The sequence below is a fragment of the Indicator indicator genome, chromosome 4 (genome assembly GCF_027791375.1).
Source record: "Indicator indicator isolate 239-I01 chromosome 4, UM_Iind_1.1, whole genome shotgun sequence".
NCBI classification, from domain to species: domain Eukaryota; kingdom Metazoa; phylum Chordata; class Aves; order Piciformes; family Indicatoridae; genus Indicator; species Indicator indicator.
Genome location: NC_072013.1, coordinates 18,915,566 through 18,936,703, shown reverse-complemented (window position 1 = coordinate 18,936,703; position 21,138 = coordinate 18,915,566). Strand labels below are relative to the sequence as shown.

The following is a 21,138-nucleotide window of genomic DNA, read 5'->3' as shown; positions in this document are numbered from 1 at the left end:
GGAGTCTGCTGTTGGGAGAGCAGTCTTTGGACTGGAGAGCGTAGAGTTGTCCTGTTGCAATGACCAGAGAAGATTTGGAAGCTGAAAGCTTGTGGTAGACTGAAAATTATCTCTTTGCTTCAGTGTTTCTCTTTTCCTTCTGCAACTGTTCCATTTGCAAGTTCATATCTATAACAGCTTGTCTGCTATCAAAATTCTTAGACGTCTCATGTACCTCCAAATCTATGTTTCTTGTGTTGCAGCCATTCACTGCCATAGGCAGAGTACTGCTACTTAGTCTCCCTCAAGAGGTTTCCAATGTGTGGAGGGATCTTCACAGTAATATATTCCGTAACATGTGATGCCTGAGCATGCAACAGTTGCTAGTAAAGAATCAAAGTTTATGTAAGGTTTCACATCACCTAGCATAATTGTTCCTGTGAAGCAAGCAAAATTGATTTTTCTTATTGTAATTTTCTGTTACAGGGAATTGGTGTTAAGATTAGAGTTTTAATTTAAATTTTGTGCTTAAAGTAGTTACACTCTTGGTTTGCATGTGCTGTGATGTGCTGGTGTGAGATGTGGGAGGTTAGGAAAAGGCTGGCTGTGTATGTGCCCAGGGGGAGGCTGGGTAATTTGCATCAGGGGTCTTGGTGCAGCTTGATGGTTCTGATTTTGAATGCATAGTTAATGCTTTGCAATGGAAATCCAAGCAACACAAAATATCATGGGAAAAGATGCATAGGTGCTGGCTTGAGGCCAGCCAGAACATCATCTTCTCCCCCCTCCTACTGCTAGGCAAGTCTCAGGCTGGCCAGGTCTGAGACTGCCTCCCCCTCCATTCTCCTCCTGGCATTAGGCCTAGACAGGCCTAAGAGGCCTTGAGGATACTCCATCGGCATTACCCGATAAGAGAGGACATCTCCCATGGGAGCAGAGGGAAGAAAGAGGAAGAGAATGACTCTGCAGATGGCCTTATAGGGCGCAGGATTTATGGGTAGAAATACGCCATTTCCTGTGTCCACCCCTCTGGGTGGGCACCCGGGACACCAGAGGTGTATCTCATGTAGCAGTGGCAGGGGGCATCCAGCCTAAACTGCCACAACCTGCGAGCATTTTGATGCTCCTGTCCCTGTAATAGCTTCAGCAATTAACCAATAGCTATGTTCAAGTAAGATACCAATGTATTGACCTTGCTCTGCATTGACAGACCTCTTTGCTTCAAACAGGAGGCTATTTCTGGATTTTCTTGAGAGATCTGTAGCCCATCCCTAGATTGGCTCTTGCAGACATTTCAGGTCCCAGTCTTACATTACTCAAATGATGCAGAGCTTCACTGCCTTGCTGGCAGCAGTCTTGGAGAATAGTACCTAAAATATATTTGATTCTGAGAAATTTCCTGAGTTTATAAAAAAAACTCACGGTCAGGCTCCTCTGTGTGTGTGTGTGAAGGGGCTGTTGCCTTACACTCAGTATACTTCTGCTCAATGTTTTAAAGTCCTCCAGACACTAAAAGGCTTCTGGAAAACAGCCCCTGCCTCCTGAATCATCGTTTGTTATTTCATGTTTGCCTTACAGACTTTTTTTGGAAGGCTCTTTAAGGCAACAGTATGAGAAATCGGTCACTAGAAAGTCAGTCAAGATGCTCATTTCTGTTGACACATTGCCTGGTGTAGCATAGCCTTGAAATCAGGCCTGCCTTCCTGTTAGACATTGTTATGCTGTGTCAAGCTGACTGCTTGGATGATCACTTAATGCAGCTTAGAGTTATAACCATTATAAAGCACTGTGACATTCCTTATAGGAAGCATAAAAAGCAAAGTTCACTCTGGAAGTACTTAGGGTAGCATGAGTCAAAATAACAAGTGGAACACACCTAAGCCAGGGAAGTGGGGATAGTCCTCAATGCCAAGGTGAGCAGCAGGAAGATTTGGGAAGGTGCGCAAGATGCTAGGAGCGGGAAAAATTATTCCTTCCTTGGAGGGGAGTGAAGGGGGTGGATCCCCTTCCACAGGCTGGATAAATATGAATTAGGGAAAGGATTAATATTTCCAGAGTAGGGGCTGGGCCAGAATGGAACTATGGGGGGCTTCAATTCAAGGTGGAACCAGAGACTAGTCAAGGCAGAGGTGTGGTCACCACAGTGTAAAAGGAAGAGCTAGTGCACACATCAGAAATGCCACAGGATATTTGCTGTTAGATCTCTGCTGAGTCATGTTTTGAGGCCCAGTGGGTGACTACCCACTGCCCCACCAGGGTATTTGCTGTCTGTAATGTGCTCATCCTCTTGGTGTGATCATGAAGATGCACACTGTGGTAGCTCCCCATCTTTTAAGATGAGGCATAGAAGGGTTACAAGAGCTGTCATGTTATGCTTTAGATACATTGAGATACCCAAATACAGTTTCATGATCATCAAGTTTAAGCTAATGCCCTAATCATGGGATCATCCTAGTTCCACAGGTCATCTCTGGTGCTGCATAAAAGGGCACATGCATAGGCACACATAGGTTTAAGATAGCAAGTTACTCTACCTATTAAAAAAAAAAAAAGCAATTAATGTCATCTGTATTTGAAAGCTGAATGCCTTCTTGAGTCTCTGAAAGTACTGAGGGCAGGAGACTCATGGAAACTGTTCTCAGTAGGTTCAGGATATTCATGACTTGAACCCAGCTTCTGCTCCGGGCAGATGCTAACTTTGGAATGTTTGTCTGATAATTGATAGTTTAAGATGGATGCTGGTTTGTACCATTCATTGTGGAGCCAGGTTGGGGCAATGATGAAGGAACTCAACTTCTATTCTGAGAAACAGAAAGAGGTTTTGTTGGGTTTGCAAAGGCAAGGCTGGGCAACTGTGTCTGTGTTCATAACCAGGATGCAGTAGTGCAGTCATGACCTCAGTGAATAGGTAATAGAGTTCTGAAGCTAAAGATCCTTGGGAACATAAACTTTGCCTTTGTTCTTGTAGTCAGGAGAGGAGAGTAGAAACTTGGAGAAGTAGCAAGATAGATGCTTTCAAAACTTAGTGAAGGCATAGAGAAGCATTGTCTTTTCAGCTTTGCCAAAAAAGTTGCTGCCCTTATCATCCAGCTCTTAACAGTCTTCAGCCTAACTAGGTGACAGCAGTAATAACAACATTAAAGAATCCAGATGTAGTTCTGAGTGTAGTTTAGACAGTTGTGATGTTCACGTGCAGTAATCAATGCAAAGCTGACCCCAAGATAGCAGGGTATCATCTCTCTTCTCCTAATTGCTTTTCTCAGCCCTGCTCACAGCTGTTACTGTGGCATTTTGCCAGCAGCTCCCCTCTGAGTTGATGTGATTGCAGCACAGGTTTCACTGCTGATGGTAAGTCCACAGGAGAAGTTTACCATCCTAAACCAGTTAAGGATTCTCTTCATTTCAAATGTTAATGTCTAGACTGTCAAGTGACTTCCTGTGTTGCCACTGTCCATTTGCCTCCTCTTGAAGAGAAGCTGGACATTGACATTTTTAATGGTGTCTATTCTTTTCCTGATCTCATAATAATTTTTCCAGGTTCTGCAGCCAACCTAATGCTTTTTGTTTTTTTTTTTTTTTTTGCTGTGTACTTGTTTTGCAGGAGTATATTGATGCTCATCCAGAAACCATTATCCTGGACCCTCTTCCAGCTATTCGTACACTTCTGGACCGATCCAAGTCTTATGAGCTAATTCGGCAAATAGAGGCATACATGCAAGGTAGGCCAATACCTGCTCTTCCTGAAGGCTTTTATTATGACTAAAGAAGGAAGCAGCTGGCTTCTGGAGGCTTGATGTGAGGTTCAACATAGTGGTTTTGGTGCCTTGTGTTCTATGTCTCCATGGGAGCACAAACACTGAAGCGTTCCTGTGTCACAGCATTGCCCTCTGGAATCCCATGCTCTTTGTTTTCTGTCTAAAAAAAGAGGTTTGAATCTGCTTGAAAATAAGACGTGGATTTAATGAGGAGCATGTTTACTACAGTGAGCACTCCCAGAAATCTGGCAAACATTGTCTTTTTGTGTGTGCTGGTAAATTGAAATGACTGTACAAGCTTAGCAGCTTGTCATAAGAGTCATGAGGCCTGAATTTGAGAGAGATTTATGGAAGAAATAATTTTTTTTTTTAAGGACTGAAAGCAATTAAACAGTAAATAAAATTTTTGAGAAGCACTGGAAGCCTGTTGCACAAATTAATTACTAAGAGGAAGATAAATGCACTTCTGGTGTACCTGACGTCGACTGTTGCCTTTAACTAACATAATTTGAGTTGTATTCCCATGTTTAGAAGTCATGCCTTTTTAACTTGAAGAATTCTAGTATCTTACAATTTTAACCATTATAACTGTTGGGTTAAGTTAAATCTTTCATTCCTTTTCTACTTTTGTTACCGCCATATTCTTGAAACATTTGTTGGTTTTGAGTTTAAATCTAGAGAAGCTTTTGATGTAGCTTTCATATGTTAGAAATACTTGAGGGAAATTGCATTGCTGAACTATGTTCTAAAGGGGTGTTACAGGAATCACCATTATAATTGTGTTGCCAATATCTTGATGAGCACATAAAAATACAAACTGATGAGCTCCTTATGGATTTATAGACGGACTGTTTGCATCTGACCTGCCTGGCCTTATTGGCAGTGTCTTTATGTAAAAGTAAGACTAATAATTCTCAACACTCTCCTCTGTCTCTTGGAATCTCTTTAGAAGAAAACGTTCAATTAGTTCAAAAGGATTTTTTTTTTGGAGTGATTATTGCTGCTTGTGAATGAGAGAGTGGTGCTGAGGAAAACCTGAGCTCTGAGGAAGTGATTGGGACTTTGCCCTAGTAGCAGAGAGAATCAGTAGGTTGGTTGGTTTTTGTCTTAGATTGCTATTACTGTTATGTCTATGAGAACAGTGTTCAGGAGAGCAGCCAGTTTTTGCACGTGGTTTTTCTTGCACATATTTCACCCACTGGTCGTCAACCTGAAGAGAAAAAGGAATAAATGTTTAAAGGGGAAAATGAAAAAAAAATAGGTTTGTATTCAGTTAAAACTGACCTTTTAAAGAGAAGCTATAGTAAAGTTGAGGAATAAAGCAATGAAAAATTTCACCTGTTGTCACTGGCTGCTGCAGTGTTAGGTGACCATATATCCCCTGTTCCTGTGTCCATCCACCCAACACATCCTCCTCAAACCTCATCTAATTTCTGTGTCATCATGAGAAACATCCTGACAGAGACCTTGGACCAATTTTCTGTTTAGCAAGGGAAGTCACAGGAGAGTGGAGTAATTGGCTAACTTTTTGTTTCAACCTAAGCCCCTGCATTCCAGCACAAGGTGATCTGCAGCAAGAAAAGAGTTAAATCCCTCCACACAGTGTTGTGGGAGTTTCCCTCCTCCTTATTTTCACCTGCTAAACTCTGTTTTCTACTTTGCAGCTGTTATGTCATATCCCAAGGCCATGAAACAGGAGTAAAATTCATCTGTGTATTTAGAAGCCACCTTTTTTTTGTTCTGGGTTCTCAAAACGAAAGTCACTACCAAGAGAATAAAATCTGGGTCTTTAGCTAGGGAGTCTTTTTAACTAGATACCAATTGATCACAGGATACAAAACCAATGTGATGAGTTAAGTTCAGTGCAAGGGATTATCTCTTTCAGAGGAATGCCATGAACTCTGGAGTGTTGAGTATGTGTGTAAAGAGAAACTTTCTGCTGTTGGCAAACTATTTCTAGATTCAGGGGATCATTACCTCTATTTGAATTATTTTTAAAAGAAGTTATAAATAAGTATAATCTTTATGATTTTCAGTTTGGACTTAATTTCATCCCTATATATCTTACAAGAATCATAAAAATAAAGATTTGCACCATTTGAGTTCAAGGAAGGTTGACCGCATGCTCTGCTGACTCCAGTTTTTATGGCGCTGAATTGTCCTCCCTATGCGTGGCCTGCAATTTTGAAAACAGCAGAAGCTGCTGAGGTGACTGTGTTCTGCAGCAACAGGCCCCGTGTTATAGAAGCAGCTTTATTTTAAATGTAATTATCTTTAAATGTCTAAGTTAATGCCTTGGCTGTGCTTTTGACAGTGAAGTCTCCATGCTTCCTGGAAGAACTCCTTAGTTAAAGCATCTGAAAACTGGGCATCTGAACATTGTTAGGATTTTTGAAAATCCTGTAGCTTGCTCTTTATTGAGTCAAGTATTTGACTGATAAGTACTTTGATCCAACCTCCTGAGAAATAGTATGAAAGATGCTTTGTGGCACACTTCTTGTCTGTGCCAGCACAGTCTGTGGCCACTAAAGGAGGTGAGGTGGAGGAGAACTAGTATCTAGGCAGAAGCTGTGTATGTCACCTCAGGGAAAGCACAAGGTTGAACTTGGACTTTATCTGTCCTAGACTGACATTGTAACTGCTCAGTCCTTGTGGAAATAGGTTCACAGATTTTCAGAATCATAGAGGTTGGAAGAGACCTTTTGAGATCATATAGTCCAACTCCTTGTGGAAATATTAAGGTTCACAGATTTTCAGAATCATAGAGGTTGGGATAGACCTTTCCAGATCATGTAGTCCAATTCCGTGCTTAAAGGAAGTGTCCTCTAGAGCAGGTTCCCTGCATCTGTGACCAATTGGGTTTTGTGTATGACTGCATGATCTCTCTGGGCAACCTGCACTGGGATTCACCTTGAGCCTGGTGTGCTAGTGTGCAGCTAGCAGTTGCTGAGAAGACTTGGAGAGGTTGTTATTTTCTTCAGTCTAGATAGTGATGTCTCTCTTGAAAGGAAGTGAGATGGAATTCTGGGGGAGGCGGGGGTGGTGGGGAGAGAGACTTTTATTTTAGCACTGATTAGAATGGATTCTTTTTTGGAAGCAATAGTCTTACCAGGGCTGTGACTTCATCTTTTCCTGTTCTCTGTTTGAGAGCAAGCTCTAAAAGAGCTAATAATTCTGAAACCTTAAGTTCTGAGTCTTAAAAAAGCTTTGAAAAATTAAAGGTTGCATTCCCAACTTCTGTCCTACATAGCTGGCAGGTCTGTCTTGAAATAAATCAGTCAGCAGAGTTTTTGATATAGCAGTTGAGTTCTCTCAGCAGCTGTATTGTTGTGTTTACTTATCTGTGAAGAATTGCATGTGATATAAAAGATCAGGTTTTGGTAATGTTTGGTGTGAGATTAGGAGAATTATTTCACGGTAATTTCAATTTTAGTGGGGTATTGTGTGGTTGGAGCTGTGTCAACCTTTTTTTTGAGCTTTAATCTCATAAATAATAACTAAGTTCTCTGATGCTGTGTGATCCAGCAGCCTCAGAATTGAAGATACAGCTTTTAAAATTGTGCTTAAGTTGCTAATAATCACTGTGACTAGGAACTAACTAGCCTGTTTACATGACATTTTTAGTTTTAAGATAAAAGTGTTTTAAAAATCTCTACATATCTTGCAAGTAATAATATAAATGGAAAAATTTAAACCACAACTGGGGCAAATACAGTACTCACTCAGTGCTCTACCCAGCTAATGTTCCCATCTGCTACTCAGCTTTCTTTTCTCTCTCAAGTGGCTTAGTTTTCTTCAATAAGGTTTGAACTTCGGATATTGCAGACACTGGAGTTCATTTATCTGACCACTTCCACCTGGGTTTTCCCCACAATTTTAAAATCTCCTTGGTCTTAGATTCTTAAACTTAACTCCCAAATCTAAAATGTCTACAGAAACAAGTCTTTGTGGGGTTCCTCTAGACAAGAGAACTCCTGCATGAGCCAGGCTGTAACTCTTGAATTTCTCTGTCTTCTAATAGTCTGTTTTGAAGTATGGCAACTATTGCCTTGGGACGTTCTAAATAGTATAAAACCCTTTAGCTGAGATATTTTCATCCCAGCATGTAACTAAATTTATGTTTGATTGTTTACTATTCTATGAGATCCTCTGTCTGCTGTGTGCTCTTCTTTCTGATTTTGGGGAATATTACAGAACAGATCACTGCATCCTTCTCTTTTCCTTGGATTTCTTTTTATCAGATTCTCTCTGTCTTAGAAATACTCCTTGAACAGCTGCATGTATCTTTTGTGACTATGAGAGAGGCTCAGCATGATGTAACGGGTAAGGCACTTGATTTGGGGCTCAGATTTTTCTGCTTTGTGCTTCTGACTGGCTGTTTGACTTTGGGTACAGCATGTTACCCCTGTGCTCCTCAATCTTCTCTTGACACACATCTGTTTGCCTTTTTCCTTTGGGCCACATTTTTCTGGGCAGGAACCTCTTTTCTGTACACTTACTCTGATACAGTGAGCCTCTGATGCCGAGCAGTCTGTGAGGTGTTTTAACAGACATTGTAGATCAGTTGTCAAATAGAAAACTGGGTATTTACAACTCAGTGCCAAAGTAGGTAGTCAGGTTTTATTTTTTGGAAGTTACTGGAGCATGTACGTTGCTGGAGTGGTGCATACCCAGAAATTCTCAAAAGCAGGCCACTCGGTTACAAGTGCCTGAAAATAGCTGTATATACATAGTTTTGTACATTCACCATTTGAAACTGTGGCCTCTACTCTCTGTGGCCTACTCTTCATGGCAGTTTGGGTCAGAAGGGAGGAAGAAGAAGAGTCATATGGGTCAACTTCATGCACCTCTACCTTTATTCTAAGTCTAAATCTCCCACCTGAGCCTGTTTATTTGTATAGGGATGATTCAGTAAAGCATTTAAGTTAGAGGGCTAATATTAACTACTGCAAATAACTGCTCTGCTTTTTGAATGCAAAACTCTTCCCTTGTCGATCCCTAGTCGATTGTATGCTCTCTTTCACCAAGAATGCATGCAAACAGATGTCTCATTACCTGGTTTCAAGTGTGGTGCATGTTCACTCACTGCCTTGTAATTTCTGACTGAAAACTGGTATACATGCATGGAGGGAAGTAGTTGGAATAGAATTAATGATCTCTGTGGCTGAAGGATTTTGTCCAAAGCATATCAGCATGCAGCAGTGTTGCTCATGGCAGTCGTCGGTACCCTGGCTGTCAGCACTTGGTAGGTCTCAGCCCTGCTATCTCAAACTGCAAAGACTGGGGGACTTCTGACTTACAGAGGTGTTACGTGACATCTTTCTCATAAGATCTCATTCATTCATTTAGGATGGAGTTGACAAAGTGGCATGGGTGTCTTGGTGGTACAATAAAGAAGCCCTTGCTTTGAAATGTAAAGTAGACAGCTGCTTCTATAGGACTAATCCTATCCTGAGAGAGGTGGCAGGAAAAAAAAGGCAAGAAGCCCCAAAGGGAACCTGGAACCTCCTCTCTTGTACCATTGTATGCTCTTGTTCAGATAATTTACAAAAGGATTTTCTAAGATAAGAATGCTGTAAGTTAGCCGTTTCATAAACAGAAAGTACAAACAGACTCCTTTCCCTTCCTACCTCTTTTTCCCCTTCTCAGGTTTGCATTACTTTTACCTGTCTGCTCTGTCTCAGTGTAGGTGGGAGGGACCAGAGGGCTGAGGGCCTTTCTTGAAATGATGAACAGTCTCTGTTCTCCCATCCAGGAGTGGCAGTCTGCTGGCCTGCTGCTTCTGGCCTAAGAAAATGCATTGGCTTGCTATTGTTCAAGACAAATCTGCAGTCCAAAAACCACAAAAGTCAGAGAAGAATATAGAAAACATTTTTATTGTGTCATCTCACAGTGTGCAAGACAGAACCCCTATACTGCACTTCTGTAAAGGAAGCAAAGCTGATTCTGCAGGAATCAGCAGTATGTTTTAGCTGGACAGTCACATTGCTCTGGCTGTGTGACTTCTGGGTTGAAGATGGCTTCATTCTTCTTTTTTGGGATGCTGGGAGAGGAGCTATGGGCTGGCTGCACCTGTTCATGTGACCACAGTGGAGCAGGAGCAAGGATTTCTTTCCTGGTGGAGAAATCTGCGGAATGAGTTTGTCAGTTGCTTCACAAGGGTGAGGCAGTTGAGTGATGCATTCCTGAATCAGCAGGCTCCTCTTGCCTTGCGGCGTTAGGCAGCCACACATTAAATCTAAAGCTATAAATTGTGTAATTTGCATAAGATATTAGGCAGAAAAGCACAATGGGACAGATGCTAATTGCTGATTTGGGAATCCTTACAAGCATTTCTAGGAGATAAACTGAAGCTACCTCAGTATTGAGCAATTAGTGTTGGTTTTCTAGAAGAAATGTATCACAACAACTGATTTCTAGTACTGTGTACTTTGCTGATGGTATTGTTACTCTTGGGGACAGTTTTTTAATTCCTATTGAGCCAAATTTAAAAACAAAACCAAAACAACCAACCAACCAAACTGCTAGTTTTGGCAGAAAGTCAGATACACTTTGGGAGGAATAGCTCCACCAAAAAAGCTAGCCAGCTCAAATGCACTTTCCTTGTATTTTGGTTCAGAGAAATTAATTCAGCCATAAATTCTTTGTCATTCCATCGATCTGTTCTAGGTTGTCATACAGGTACACCAGATTGCAGATGGGGTTTTGTTTGGTTGATTTCTGCTGCCTTTGCAACTCAGAATCATGAATGTGTTTTGGGAGTAAAATCTATGCTTACAGTTTATTGCAGTTGTCATGAATTTTGACGATGAGTTTTCTATTCAGTTGTTAGGCTGCCAGTTAAAGTGCTAAATCTTGAAAAGTATTTACCTACATAGCAGAAGTGCTACAAAACATTAGCTATGTTTTGCAGTCCTTCTGAGTGTTGTGTCTTCCAACACTGCCCCATAATGTTTATGCACCTTCCCATTTGACGAGTTGCTCATGAAATAACCAGCCATTCTGTAAGCGTGATGCTTCCCCTCAAGGTCCTGTGCTGTGGGAAAGTAAATGTCCTAGGCACTAGAGCTGACTGTAACTACTTTTGGCTTTCAGTATTTGAAAGAAAGTGATACTAGAAGAGATCAGAAAACACAAATTTTATTTTCACTGAAGAAATTGTCATTTATAATGAACCTGAAAGAGGTTGTGAAGAGAGTCAGCATTTTTGAGATTGAAGAATTTGGAGAATAAGACTGGAAAATATCTCCTCTTTTCCTCCCCATCCTTTTCCACTCTTACTCCAAAGCTTTCTGGCTCAAGAGTCCCTGGGAGCCCTGTTTGCAGGCAGTTTGGCTTGTCCATTGTTTTGAACTTAAAATTAAGGACCTACTATGGCTGTAAACTAGTTAGATGCAAAAGTAAAACATAAACTGCTCACACGGGTGAGGGACTAGTTATGGAAAACTCCCATCTAGGAAGGTCTGAGGGCTTGGCTGCATTAGGTGTGTTGCTCTGCATTCCTTCCAGTGAATGACAGCTCTGATGTGGATGCTCTTGCACAACTTCCTGTGTGGGAGGAGGGATGAACTGTACCACTATGTGTGTGCATGGGTGTTGAGGGAGGGTTACCATTCCAGATGGCAATTGCACCTCTTGCAGGAATTATTCAGTGGATACAATTCTTTGCAAGTGCATGCCTCTTCCTTCTTGCCTTACTCCTCAGAGTGATTATTTTTAAGTACACTGTTCTGGATTAAGACAGATCTTTTGTAAAACAGGCTGAAGAAGTGTAACCAGTGCTGTCATTTAAGTGGTTAGAGAAATTTATGGAACTGAGGAGGTGAAGCAATTGTAGTGCTTGTGCCAAACACAGGCGTAGGTTGCTCTCTGGAGGCAGGTATGGGTGGAGGACCTTACATGGTTGCTTTGTGAAGATCTGTCAGGTTGGGATTGACTTCATACACCAGATGAAGCAGTGGTAGCTATCTAAGCTGTTGCTGAGGGAAAAGATAGGGGAAGTGGCTTGGTGAACATTTTGTCAGCTCCCTCAGTACCTTTGGGTGGATGCTATCTGGCCCTGTCTAAGTGGTGTAGCAGATTGCTAACCATTTCCCCTTGGATTATCACAGAATCACAGAATCAACCAGGTTGGAAAAGATCTGAGAGGTCATCAAGTCCAACCTATTAACTAATAGCTAACACCTTCTGGCAACTAAACCATAGCTCCAAGTGCCACATCCAGTCTTTTTATGAACACCTCCAGGAACGGTAACTCCACCACCTCCCTGGGCAGCCCATTCCACTGGCCAGCTACTCTTTCTGGGAAGAACTTTCTCCTCACCTGGAGCCTAAACTTCCTCTGGTGCATCTTGAGACTGTATCCTCTTGTTCTGTTGCTGGTTATGGAGGCTCCATTCTGCTCTCTGCTCACTTCCAGGTGGCAGATGGCTCAAGAGCCTGAATACAGTTGAGAATCCCTTCTAATTTCAAGTCCAAACTGACTCACGGTCAGGTTTAGCCACAGAAAGAATCACCATCTTCTTTAACAACATTGATTTCTGTCCACATTGGCCATTTCAGCTTTTATTGGAGCCCTGAACATTAGGACACACAACCCAGCTAATATTGAGACAGAGCTGAGATTCAAAGCATAATAGGCATGCATGGGATAAGAATCACATCTAGCCATGCATGTACTTCTCTGCATCTGGCAGTACTTGCCTTATCTTTCTTATTTATATCTTCAAGAAAATAAGCCAGTCATACTTCTCTAATCCTAAAATCCCTTTTCTCCCCCTTCTGTTTTAGGGATAGGAAAGAATCCTTAAACAAAATTGTCTCCTAAATGTAATTATACCACATTTTAGGTATTTTTTTAAACCATCTATGTTAGTGTATTGCATCAGATCAATAATGTTTTGTTTAGTTTAGTTGCAGTGGAAGTAAAAGTTCCTGCCTGGAACTGAAGAGTAAAACTAATGTATTTCTTACAGAATTTAATGTGTCTGGTCATATGTGGCTAATTTTGATCCCTTTTCCTTCTGTACTCTCATGCAATCTTTTTTTTTTTTTTTTTTGTATTATTTTGTCCAAGAGAATTTCTTGTAATAACTTTCCATACTTGGTTTATTCAGGCTTTCGGTGAAGTTTGTTTTCTTTGAAACCTGAGCATAAGTAGGTTTCCTCTTCTCTCTTTTGTTTTTTTTTCCTGCACTTTAAAATAACTGACTTTTTTCCCCAAACATTTTCTGGTTTGCGCTGCTATTTTTTTTCCCCCTTTGCATACACCATGTACTGCAACTTTTAAAGACCAAGGTGTTGATGTTGTACTGCAGCTTCTAAAGACTAAGGTGTTGATATGTAGTTTTAGTGGCTGTAGGGCTTGTATTATTAATGTAACACATGTCCCATCATAATATTCTTTAGAGCAAGGGTATTGTGGAAGCCAGGAAAATACAGAGAGAGATTTGAAGTTGTTAAAAGACAAACCTGTAGAACTCGAGTGTGTTGAGTCTTGAAGGTCTTGAGCTTGTTCCAAGGCTTTCCAATGGTGTGTGGGTAGATATTAATTTCTCTATCCCCATGTTCCTTCATTTCACACCTCTGTCCTTTATCAGTCCTCTGTTTGGTTTTGAAATTTCTTTGAGGGAGACGCTACCTCTTGTCATGTGTTTTACACATGCTTGAAATACTCACCTACCAATGCCACTGTAATAGAAGTGGTCCTATGATGTTAGGGGCAAAGTGTAAGACTTCCACAGTGCCAACCTAGCTTTTAATTGTAGCTGTACACAAAGGAAATGCTTTGAAACTGAATTTAGTGAAAGCTGAATTCTGAGCTATGACCTGTTTTCTTTAAACGTTCAGGGTTTGTCACAATTTTGAAGCCTCCGGTATCTGATGCTAAAAATATGCTATGCTGAGCTTCCCACATGTAGGTGGTTACATAAATCTTGCCATAAATAATATTTTTCACTTGATCATTATAGAAATGTCTTGACGTGCAGTTCATAAGGGATTTTCTCAGAGCAAACCAAACTTGGGTAGAATGAGAGTTCCTAGACCCATTTTGAATTTGCTTTTATAGCATGATTTCAACCATTTCATGGCTTAGTCATTTCTCCAATATCTAGAAAATTTGAAGAGAAATAGGGAGAATTCTTCATAATTTTTCAATCAGCTGTGAAATGCTGAGGGTTCGTTGCTGCTCCTTTACGGCTTCAATCCTTAAAAGAGTTTAAGCTAAATACCTTAATAGTCTCATTGTGCTATGGGCATAAACACAGAGTTGAATTCTTCAGTCCTTTACAGTTTGGATTTCGCAGCCATTTTGTAGAAATGCTTGAGACTGTAAAACTGAAACAGTGAGTAGTATGAAAGTCCTGGTTGTGTAGTTATTAAGAAAAGGAGTATTTTATAACTAGGAAGGAAAAAAGTAGAGATGAACAGATGACCTGTTGGTGTGTGAGATAGAGTTCTTCAGACTTGCAGACTTGCAAGATCTATGCTGTAGTCAGTCCCCTGAATCCGCGTATCTTCACTAAAACAAAAACAAAACAAAACAAACCCCAACCAACTAAACAAAAAGCAACAACAACAACACACCAAAATAAACAAAACCCACACACAAGCAAAACAGCAACCACAATTCTTCTGGACTGAAATATTCTGGTTACAGAAAAGTCCAAGTGTGTTTGAGCTTTTTTAAAAAATAATAATTTTTTTTTAAAAAGCCATCAAAAGTTTGATGCTGAAGGGGAGTTACCATCCGTACCTCCTAGGATATCACATATCACTTGTGGATATCAATAGAGCAAAGCACAGGGGCAAAGATTAGTGTATGTGCAGGCTTGTACTAGGCAAACTGAATTGAAATGAGTGAGAAGGGAGTGAGTAGTGCAGCTAACAGCAGTACTGGAAGAGGGTGAAGTAGCAAGTGTACGTTAGAAAGTCTTACTGGCATCTCAGGATTTATTTAATTAGGAAATGTATGTTTTGGCTTAATTTTTAGAAATGAGCAATCTCTACTTGCACAAATTAGGTTCTTCTGTCAAGTGATGGATGTCATCAGTGCCCAATCCACCAGTCCCTCAGCCTGATTTGATGACCTTTGTATGTCTTTATTCCTGCACATCCTTTTTCAAGGTGAAAAACAAGATTGAACTGAGAACTGCAGTGAATTCTGTTGCTACAAAGAAACGAAACTGCAGCTTGTTAGACCTATTATTAACAGCCAAACTCTGCTCAGACCTTAAAATAAACGTTGAGACTGAAGAAAATTACGGTGCACAGAAGAGCAAGGTGGGAATGCTCAGACAGCTCTGGAGGAGTGAGACCTGTCCCACATAGCAGGGTAGTTGGGTTTTTTGTGCCCAGCTCCTTCTGTTCACAGAAAGACCAGCCTGCCTGCTCCCTGGGACTCCTGCAGAGAGTCTTCATTATTCTAGAGCATTGGAGTGGGAAGGAATATATATTGATTTTAAGAAGCAGAAGAATTGCAGTGTTCAGGTTAAAAGTATGCTATTTTCTTAGTGAGTCCCAAATCTCATTTCTGTGCTACACATGAGGTGAGAATTGTGGTCTGTAGCTCTGCTTTGATTTACCCCTGGTCTGGGTGCACTTGGGATAGTTTGTTCTTTTACAAAAGGCAAATGGAAGATTAGTGGAATTACTCAGGGCATCTTGGTTTACTTCCAGCACTTCTCATCCAGCTGATTTGATTCTAAATAACATTGGTGGGTCAGATCTGTGAGTTCATTGCCGTTTGATGTGGGATAATGCTGCAGGAGAACATCAGTTTTCTGACCTTTTGTTGTTCTTCTGTTATTTCTCCACCTTTTTCTTTCTGGCCTCATGGTCTGTGAATGCGAGATTGATCAGAGATCTTTCCAGGAGGATATTCATCTGTTTCCCTTAAAAAACAGGGCAGGGAATGTGAGTGAGAGAAAGCAAATTCAGAGGAATGGAAAATCCAGGCTATGTAATTGGGTTGCATTAATAATCATGAGAATAAATTGCTAGTCCTCACATTGATTTTTTGGAAGGGATATTGCAAAAGAAGTGAGTAATTAAAGTTTGAGCAGCTTTGGGAGTTTTGTGAAGCTATTTAAAACCTAATTACTCAGCAAATTATTTGTTAGAACTTAATGCCAGTTATTACAAAGTAGAGAGAGAACAGGTATTTAAAAATCAGAATTCTCCTGTCAGGGCATGACCAATGCAGTTACATGTTTGGCAGAACAGACAATGAAAAAAAATATTTAAAATAAACTACATTTAAAAAAAAAAATCTGTTTTCTTTGTCTGTGTCAATCAATATGCTAAAAAGGGATAGTAAGAGCAAGCGAAGCAGGTTTTGATTGTTTCTCCTCAGTTCCAGGTGTTCACCAGTGCTGGAAGCAGCTTTGCGCATACTGCAATTCTCTTCTAACCCTGGCGACAAGGAAGACTAGATTAGAGAACGTCTGCTCTAGTTCAATGGATTCAAGTATCAAACAAGCTTGTTTGTAAAAGAACCCGAGGCCACCTAAATTCTAGGTTGTACACATGTACAAAACTACAGCATGAATTCCACTGAAGACTGCTTATTCCTAGGAAAAGAAACTTTCAAAACATCCCAATATGTGAATGCAGATGCCTTACCTAAATGAGAAATCTGAGTGTGGAGCTTAACAGACCTTGTTTGCCTTCTAAGGTCTGGCAGTGTGTGCACATTTCTCACTTTCCATTTTATTAACTCTTAGTTGTGCCAGGGCACCCCCTGGGGAGGATTTCTGACCTACGCAGGATTTGCCAGTTTGAAATATTTTAAGTTAATTCCACAGTGAGCTTGAATTGCTGGTGATAGCTGCTTTTTCCCACCAAGCTGGGGAAGGAGACCAGTACTTACTTGGTAGTACTGTATTATGCACAAGGTATAATTCCTCGACTTTTGATTTTCAATCATTCAGACAGTGATATTTGTCTCACCATTGCAGAATACTTCTGGCAAACAAGAGTAAGGAGAAGATATACTATTTAGGCTTCAGAACCCAAACATTCCCCAAAGCAGAAAAAACCTAAAGCAGTGTTTGTTCCCCATCCTCATCTGTCAACATCTCCGATATTGTAGAGTCTTATTCTCATCTCTAGAGCTCTTCTCTATTCAATTTGCCTCAAGCAAAGTAGAAAACTCAAGTGTTTCGTGTGACATGAGGTGTGCAAGAGACCTGGTGGGACCACGGGCTAAATATTTTCTTCCATTTTCTTATGCTCTCTGTTAAAGTTAGGCCAGTGTCAGTGCTGGGCTTTGTTGACAGAAGGTGGTTGTGGAAATTTGATACAGATTGTCATTTAAAAGAGCCCTGGGGATCAAGCATAAAGAAGTTTGCATAATAAAACACTTTTCTTAAATTCACTGTTCACCCTAGCTCATACTCCTCTTTTCTGCTTCACCAGCTATTCGCCAAAAGTACTTGTGGACTTGCAAGTTTGATCAGCTTGCAAGGGGCAGCCTCTTGGAAGAAGGGATCAGAGAAAAATTAACACTACTGTGAACTTGTTTTTTACCATTTCAGTGGTGTGATTTAACTTTCTCCTTTATACTTACTGCTTTTTGGGCTAAGTAAATATCATGGCTTTTAAAAACAGTCCAGAAGAGAGACACTGCTTTGTAGTTTGAAACAAAACATGTCTTTAGGGCTGGGTGACGTATTCAGAGCTGAGATAGTAAGGTAATTAAAATTAATGATAATTTAGTGTAATGATCCTTGTCCTGTAGAATGACTTGTTTGCACAAAATGAAGTGTTACATATTCTAAAGTCAGTTTGATGTAAGAGAGGAAAGGTCTGTGGGCTGATGATATGTCATCAAATGTAGTTCAAATAAACCAGACTGTATATTGTTTTTTAATTAAGCTTAATGTGAAGAGCTGTAGCTAACCTTTGATAGAATGAGTTGAATAGAGAATTGCTGTTCCTAAAATAGGATGGATTTATTATTTTTTCTATTGTGTTTACCATTTAAGACATGTCTAGCTGATGGCTGGGTAAGATGCTATTGGGATGGATCTGCCACATATAACAAGGCTTCCTGAAGCTCTGTGGACTGTTCAGTGGATAAGGAATTTGTTGGATGATTGCATACAAAGGGTACTGGTCAACAGCTCAATGTCCAGATGGAGAAGGATGACCAGTGGTGTCCTGCAGGTCTCTGTACTGGGACCAGTGCTGATTTAGTGCATCCTCAGCAAGTTTGCAGATGGTACCAAGCTGAGTGGTGTGGTTGATAAGACTGAAGGATAGGATGCCATCCAGAGAGACCTGGACAGGCTGGAGAAGTGGGCTGAGGAGAATATCACATCCAATAGAACTGCACAGTCCACTAAGGCCAAGTGCAAGGTCCTACCCCTAGGTTGGGGCAATCCTTGATATCAATACAGGCTGGGGGATAATGAAATTGAGAACAGCCCTGCAGAAAAGGACATGGGGGTGCTGGTGGATGAGAAGCTGGATGTGAGCCAACAATGCACACTCACAGCCCGGAGGAGCATTGTGTGGAGTTTCTCTAGGATTCAAACCCAGCATGTAGGCAGCTTTCTGAGCTCTTCAAGCTGAGCCCCAAACTGGACCTGTCTACTGCTATGCAGAGCAAATACAGAAAACCACATCCAATCCAGCTACAAAATCTAATTCTTGATTTAAAGTTAGCCTAAAGTTTATATGCATCTAAGTTTCTGTCCTTTGGAAATATCACAGGGCTCCATAGACCTAGAATAGAAAGGATGAGCCTCATCTTGCGGAACAAAACAGTTTCCTGATCGCAGTTAGAAGAATGTTTTTGGGCTCTTTGAGAGACCACTCTTGTGTACTAGGATAAGCCTAAGGATGTAACAAAAGCTAGAAACCCATCAGCTGGTTCATGTGGTATGTTTAATTCTACACACACACCCCACACCCCCCCCCATTCCTTCTATTCGTCATACTGTAGTCAGATGGGTGTTGACATAAAAAGCCAGCTGACGTCTTTCTAGGCTTCTCTGGTGAGTATCCAGAAGCAAACGCATTCAAAGTTATTTTTAAGATGTTGGTGTTGGTACCTGCAGGTTGTACCTGCTGCCTAAAGTGGAATGCTTCCTGTGAGGACTCTGACTTGTGCTGAGGAGGAACTTCTGAAGCATTTCTGGGCTGGAAGAAGTAGTCTGAAACTTGGCTGGCTGCAGTTTAACCCTGGATTTTGTCAGATTTGTGTAAGACAGAACATAATAACTGGGCTCATGCTGAAGCATATAAGTACTTTTGAAATAAAAAACAAAGGTTAAATATTAAATGAAATTAAAATCCTTAGGTATTTTTTGGGGGAAAGCCAAAGCTAAATGAGTACAGGGCTGTACAGAAGTAATCATGATCTGTAATAAATGAAAATCCTTTAAAAATCTCAAGTTGATTGTTAGAAAGATAAATTATTTAGTATGGGCTATGGGACTTCTCTGGGATTTTCTGCTTAGTAGGCTAAACAGAAAGGAGAGAGGAAAGGGAGATAACTTTATTCATACTTAACTCTCAAACTCTTTCAAGCAAAGAAATTGAATTGCCCAGCTGGCAATGATGTGTTTGAATTGCTTCATTCTTCACTGTGCTACTTGAACATCTATCCTACTATTTGCCTTTTATACAGAAAATTAATTTCTTCTTGTCTGAGGTAGACTTGCAAAGTATTTACAGGGAAAGGGCTATAAAAGTACACTTATATTACAGAAAATAACCTGTGTTGGCTAGCTGACAGGACTTACATTTATAGGATATTCTCTTAATTGGACACACTTAAGAAATGGGCATTGAGGACAGGTATTCATTTTGATAACAGACCAGTCAGCATTGCCAAAATGAATATAAATACTGTTGCATGCTGTACAGAGCAAGGGTAATAAAATATCTATTTCATATATTTAATATTTCTGGTGGTGGCATCTTCAGACACTGCTGTAACTTGTTTACAAAGTGTATTTACAGGTTCTGTTATTCAGTTGTGGGTATTACATTCCACCTATGAAGAGAGTTAAACGATTTAAGCACAAATCCCAGAACTTCCAATACAGTGATTTAAATTAGAAGTAAAGATGCCATGATCTGCAGTTTTCCACAAGGGGATTCTGTAGCAGATTAGCTGGGAACTCAGGGCTTGTTCCTTTGTCCAGTATCTTCCCAGACACTGTAACTAGAATTCAAGCAGACTTGGCTCAGAGAGGGCTAGAGAACCTCTCTCCTCTCATTCCCAATTCATGGTCTGGAGCTTGTCCTTGGCTCGGAGAAGGCTAAGGAGTTTCGTGCACTCCATTGCTGGGCTGGAGCCTTTCTGTGGCTCTTCTGGGATTTGGTTCCCTCGGGGCTTTCCCCCTTTCTGCCTCCGGTGCAGGGCTCTTGGAGCGCTGGTTGCCTTGGTTCAGGTTCGAGGCCTAGGTGTGATTTGCCTGTTATGGCAAGCTCTTCAGCTGCAACTCCGGCAGCATTTGGCTATTCTTGATTTCTGAGTGAGAACAAGCCAAACTGCCTACCTTCTCGGCTGGTTTAAATACTGTCCAAAGACAATTAAATGCACGCTGGTAACAGAGAAACCTGATAGCTGAACCTTTAGAGTGGGGCACAGCCAAACATGGCCAGGAGCACACACAGTTCACAGGTGCTTACAAGGTTAATTATATGTGCTACACATTTTCCTGGACCATCTGGACCCCAGGAAGTGTCCAGGCTTGCACATTCATAGGTGCTTAGCCCGTTGTCTGGGTTAGGGCATGTTTTGGGGCTTGTCCCTTCAGGACAATCATCCTGCAGGTTTGAAAGCAAATTCAGATAAGCACGTAGCTCAGCCTTATGGGTTAAGACTATGAAATAAATAAAGCACATAGCGTAGAAGAGTGGCACCTTCAAAAGATGGTGAGTTGTCATCTGTGTGCCCTGGGCGTGCCCTGGCTCAGACCTGTCTTCTGCTTTGTTTAAACCAATGTAAGTTGCAGCAGTGCCATCCTTCTCAAGGTTTCACTTTGTTTGCCTTCTGTGGTTGTGAGGAAGCAACTTACTTCTGTTCTCACATTCAGGTCTTACTCCCACAGGAGGATCAAGCCCCCAGCTCCCCCAGTGAGGTGACTGAACTGGTTTCCCACTGGTTATTCTAGTGGCATATCTGCACACAAATTACTGTGCTATCATGAATAGCTGATGGTCGTAAGTGCCCTGTCCTCTCTCTGAATAGGTGCTTATCTTCTTCCTTAGACTAGAAAAATGCAGCTGGACAACAAGGGCTTGCTGGTTGGGAAGGGACCTTTCTGGTTTTGTGGTTTCCTTATCAGTCAGTCTTGGAGCTAATACTTGCCTTGTATGTGTCTGCTGGAGTGGTAGCCCAAACAGAGCTGCCAGAAAGAAATGAGAGCTTAGTTCTACAGGGTGC

General features: G+C 41.0%; 1 protein-coding gene across 1 annotated transcript in view; it reads left to right on the top strand.

The window, feature by feature from the left end:
• ITPK1 (inositol-tetrakisphosphate 1-kinase) overlaps nucleotides 1–21,138 on the top strand; it is a 127,872-nt gene that overhangs the window by 68,911 nt on the left and 37,823 nt on the right. Inside the window, exon 5 of the mRNA XM_054380696.1 lies at nucleotides 3,581–3,698. Coding sequence (XP_054236671.1) covers nucleotides 3,581–3,698 — 118 coding nt within the window. The remainder of the gene's footprint in view (nucleotides 1–3,580; nucleotides 3,699–21,138) is intronic.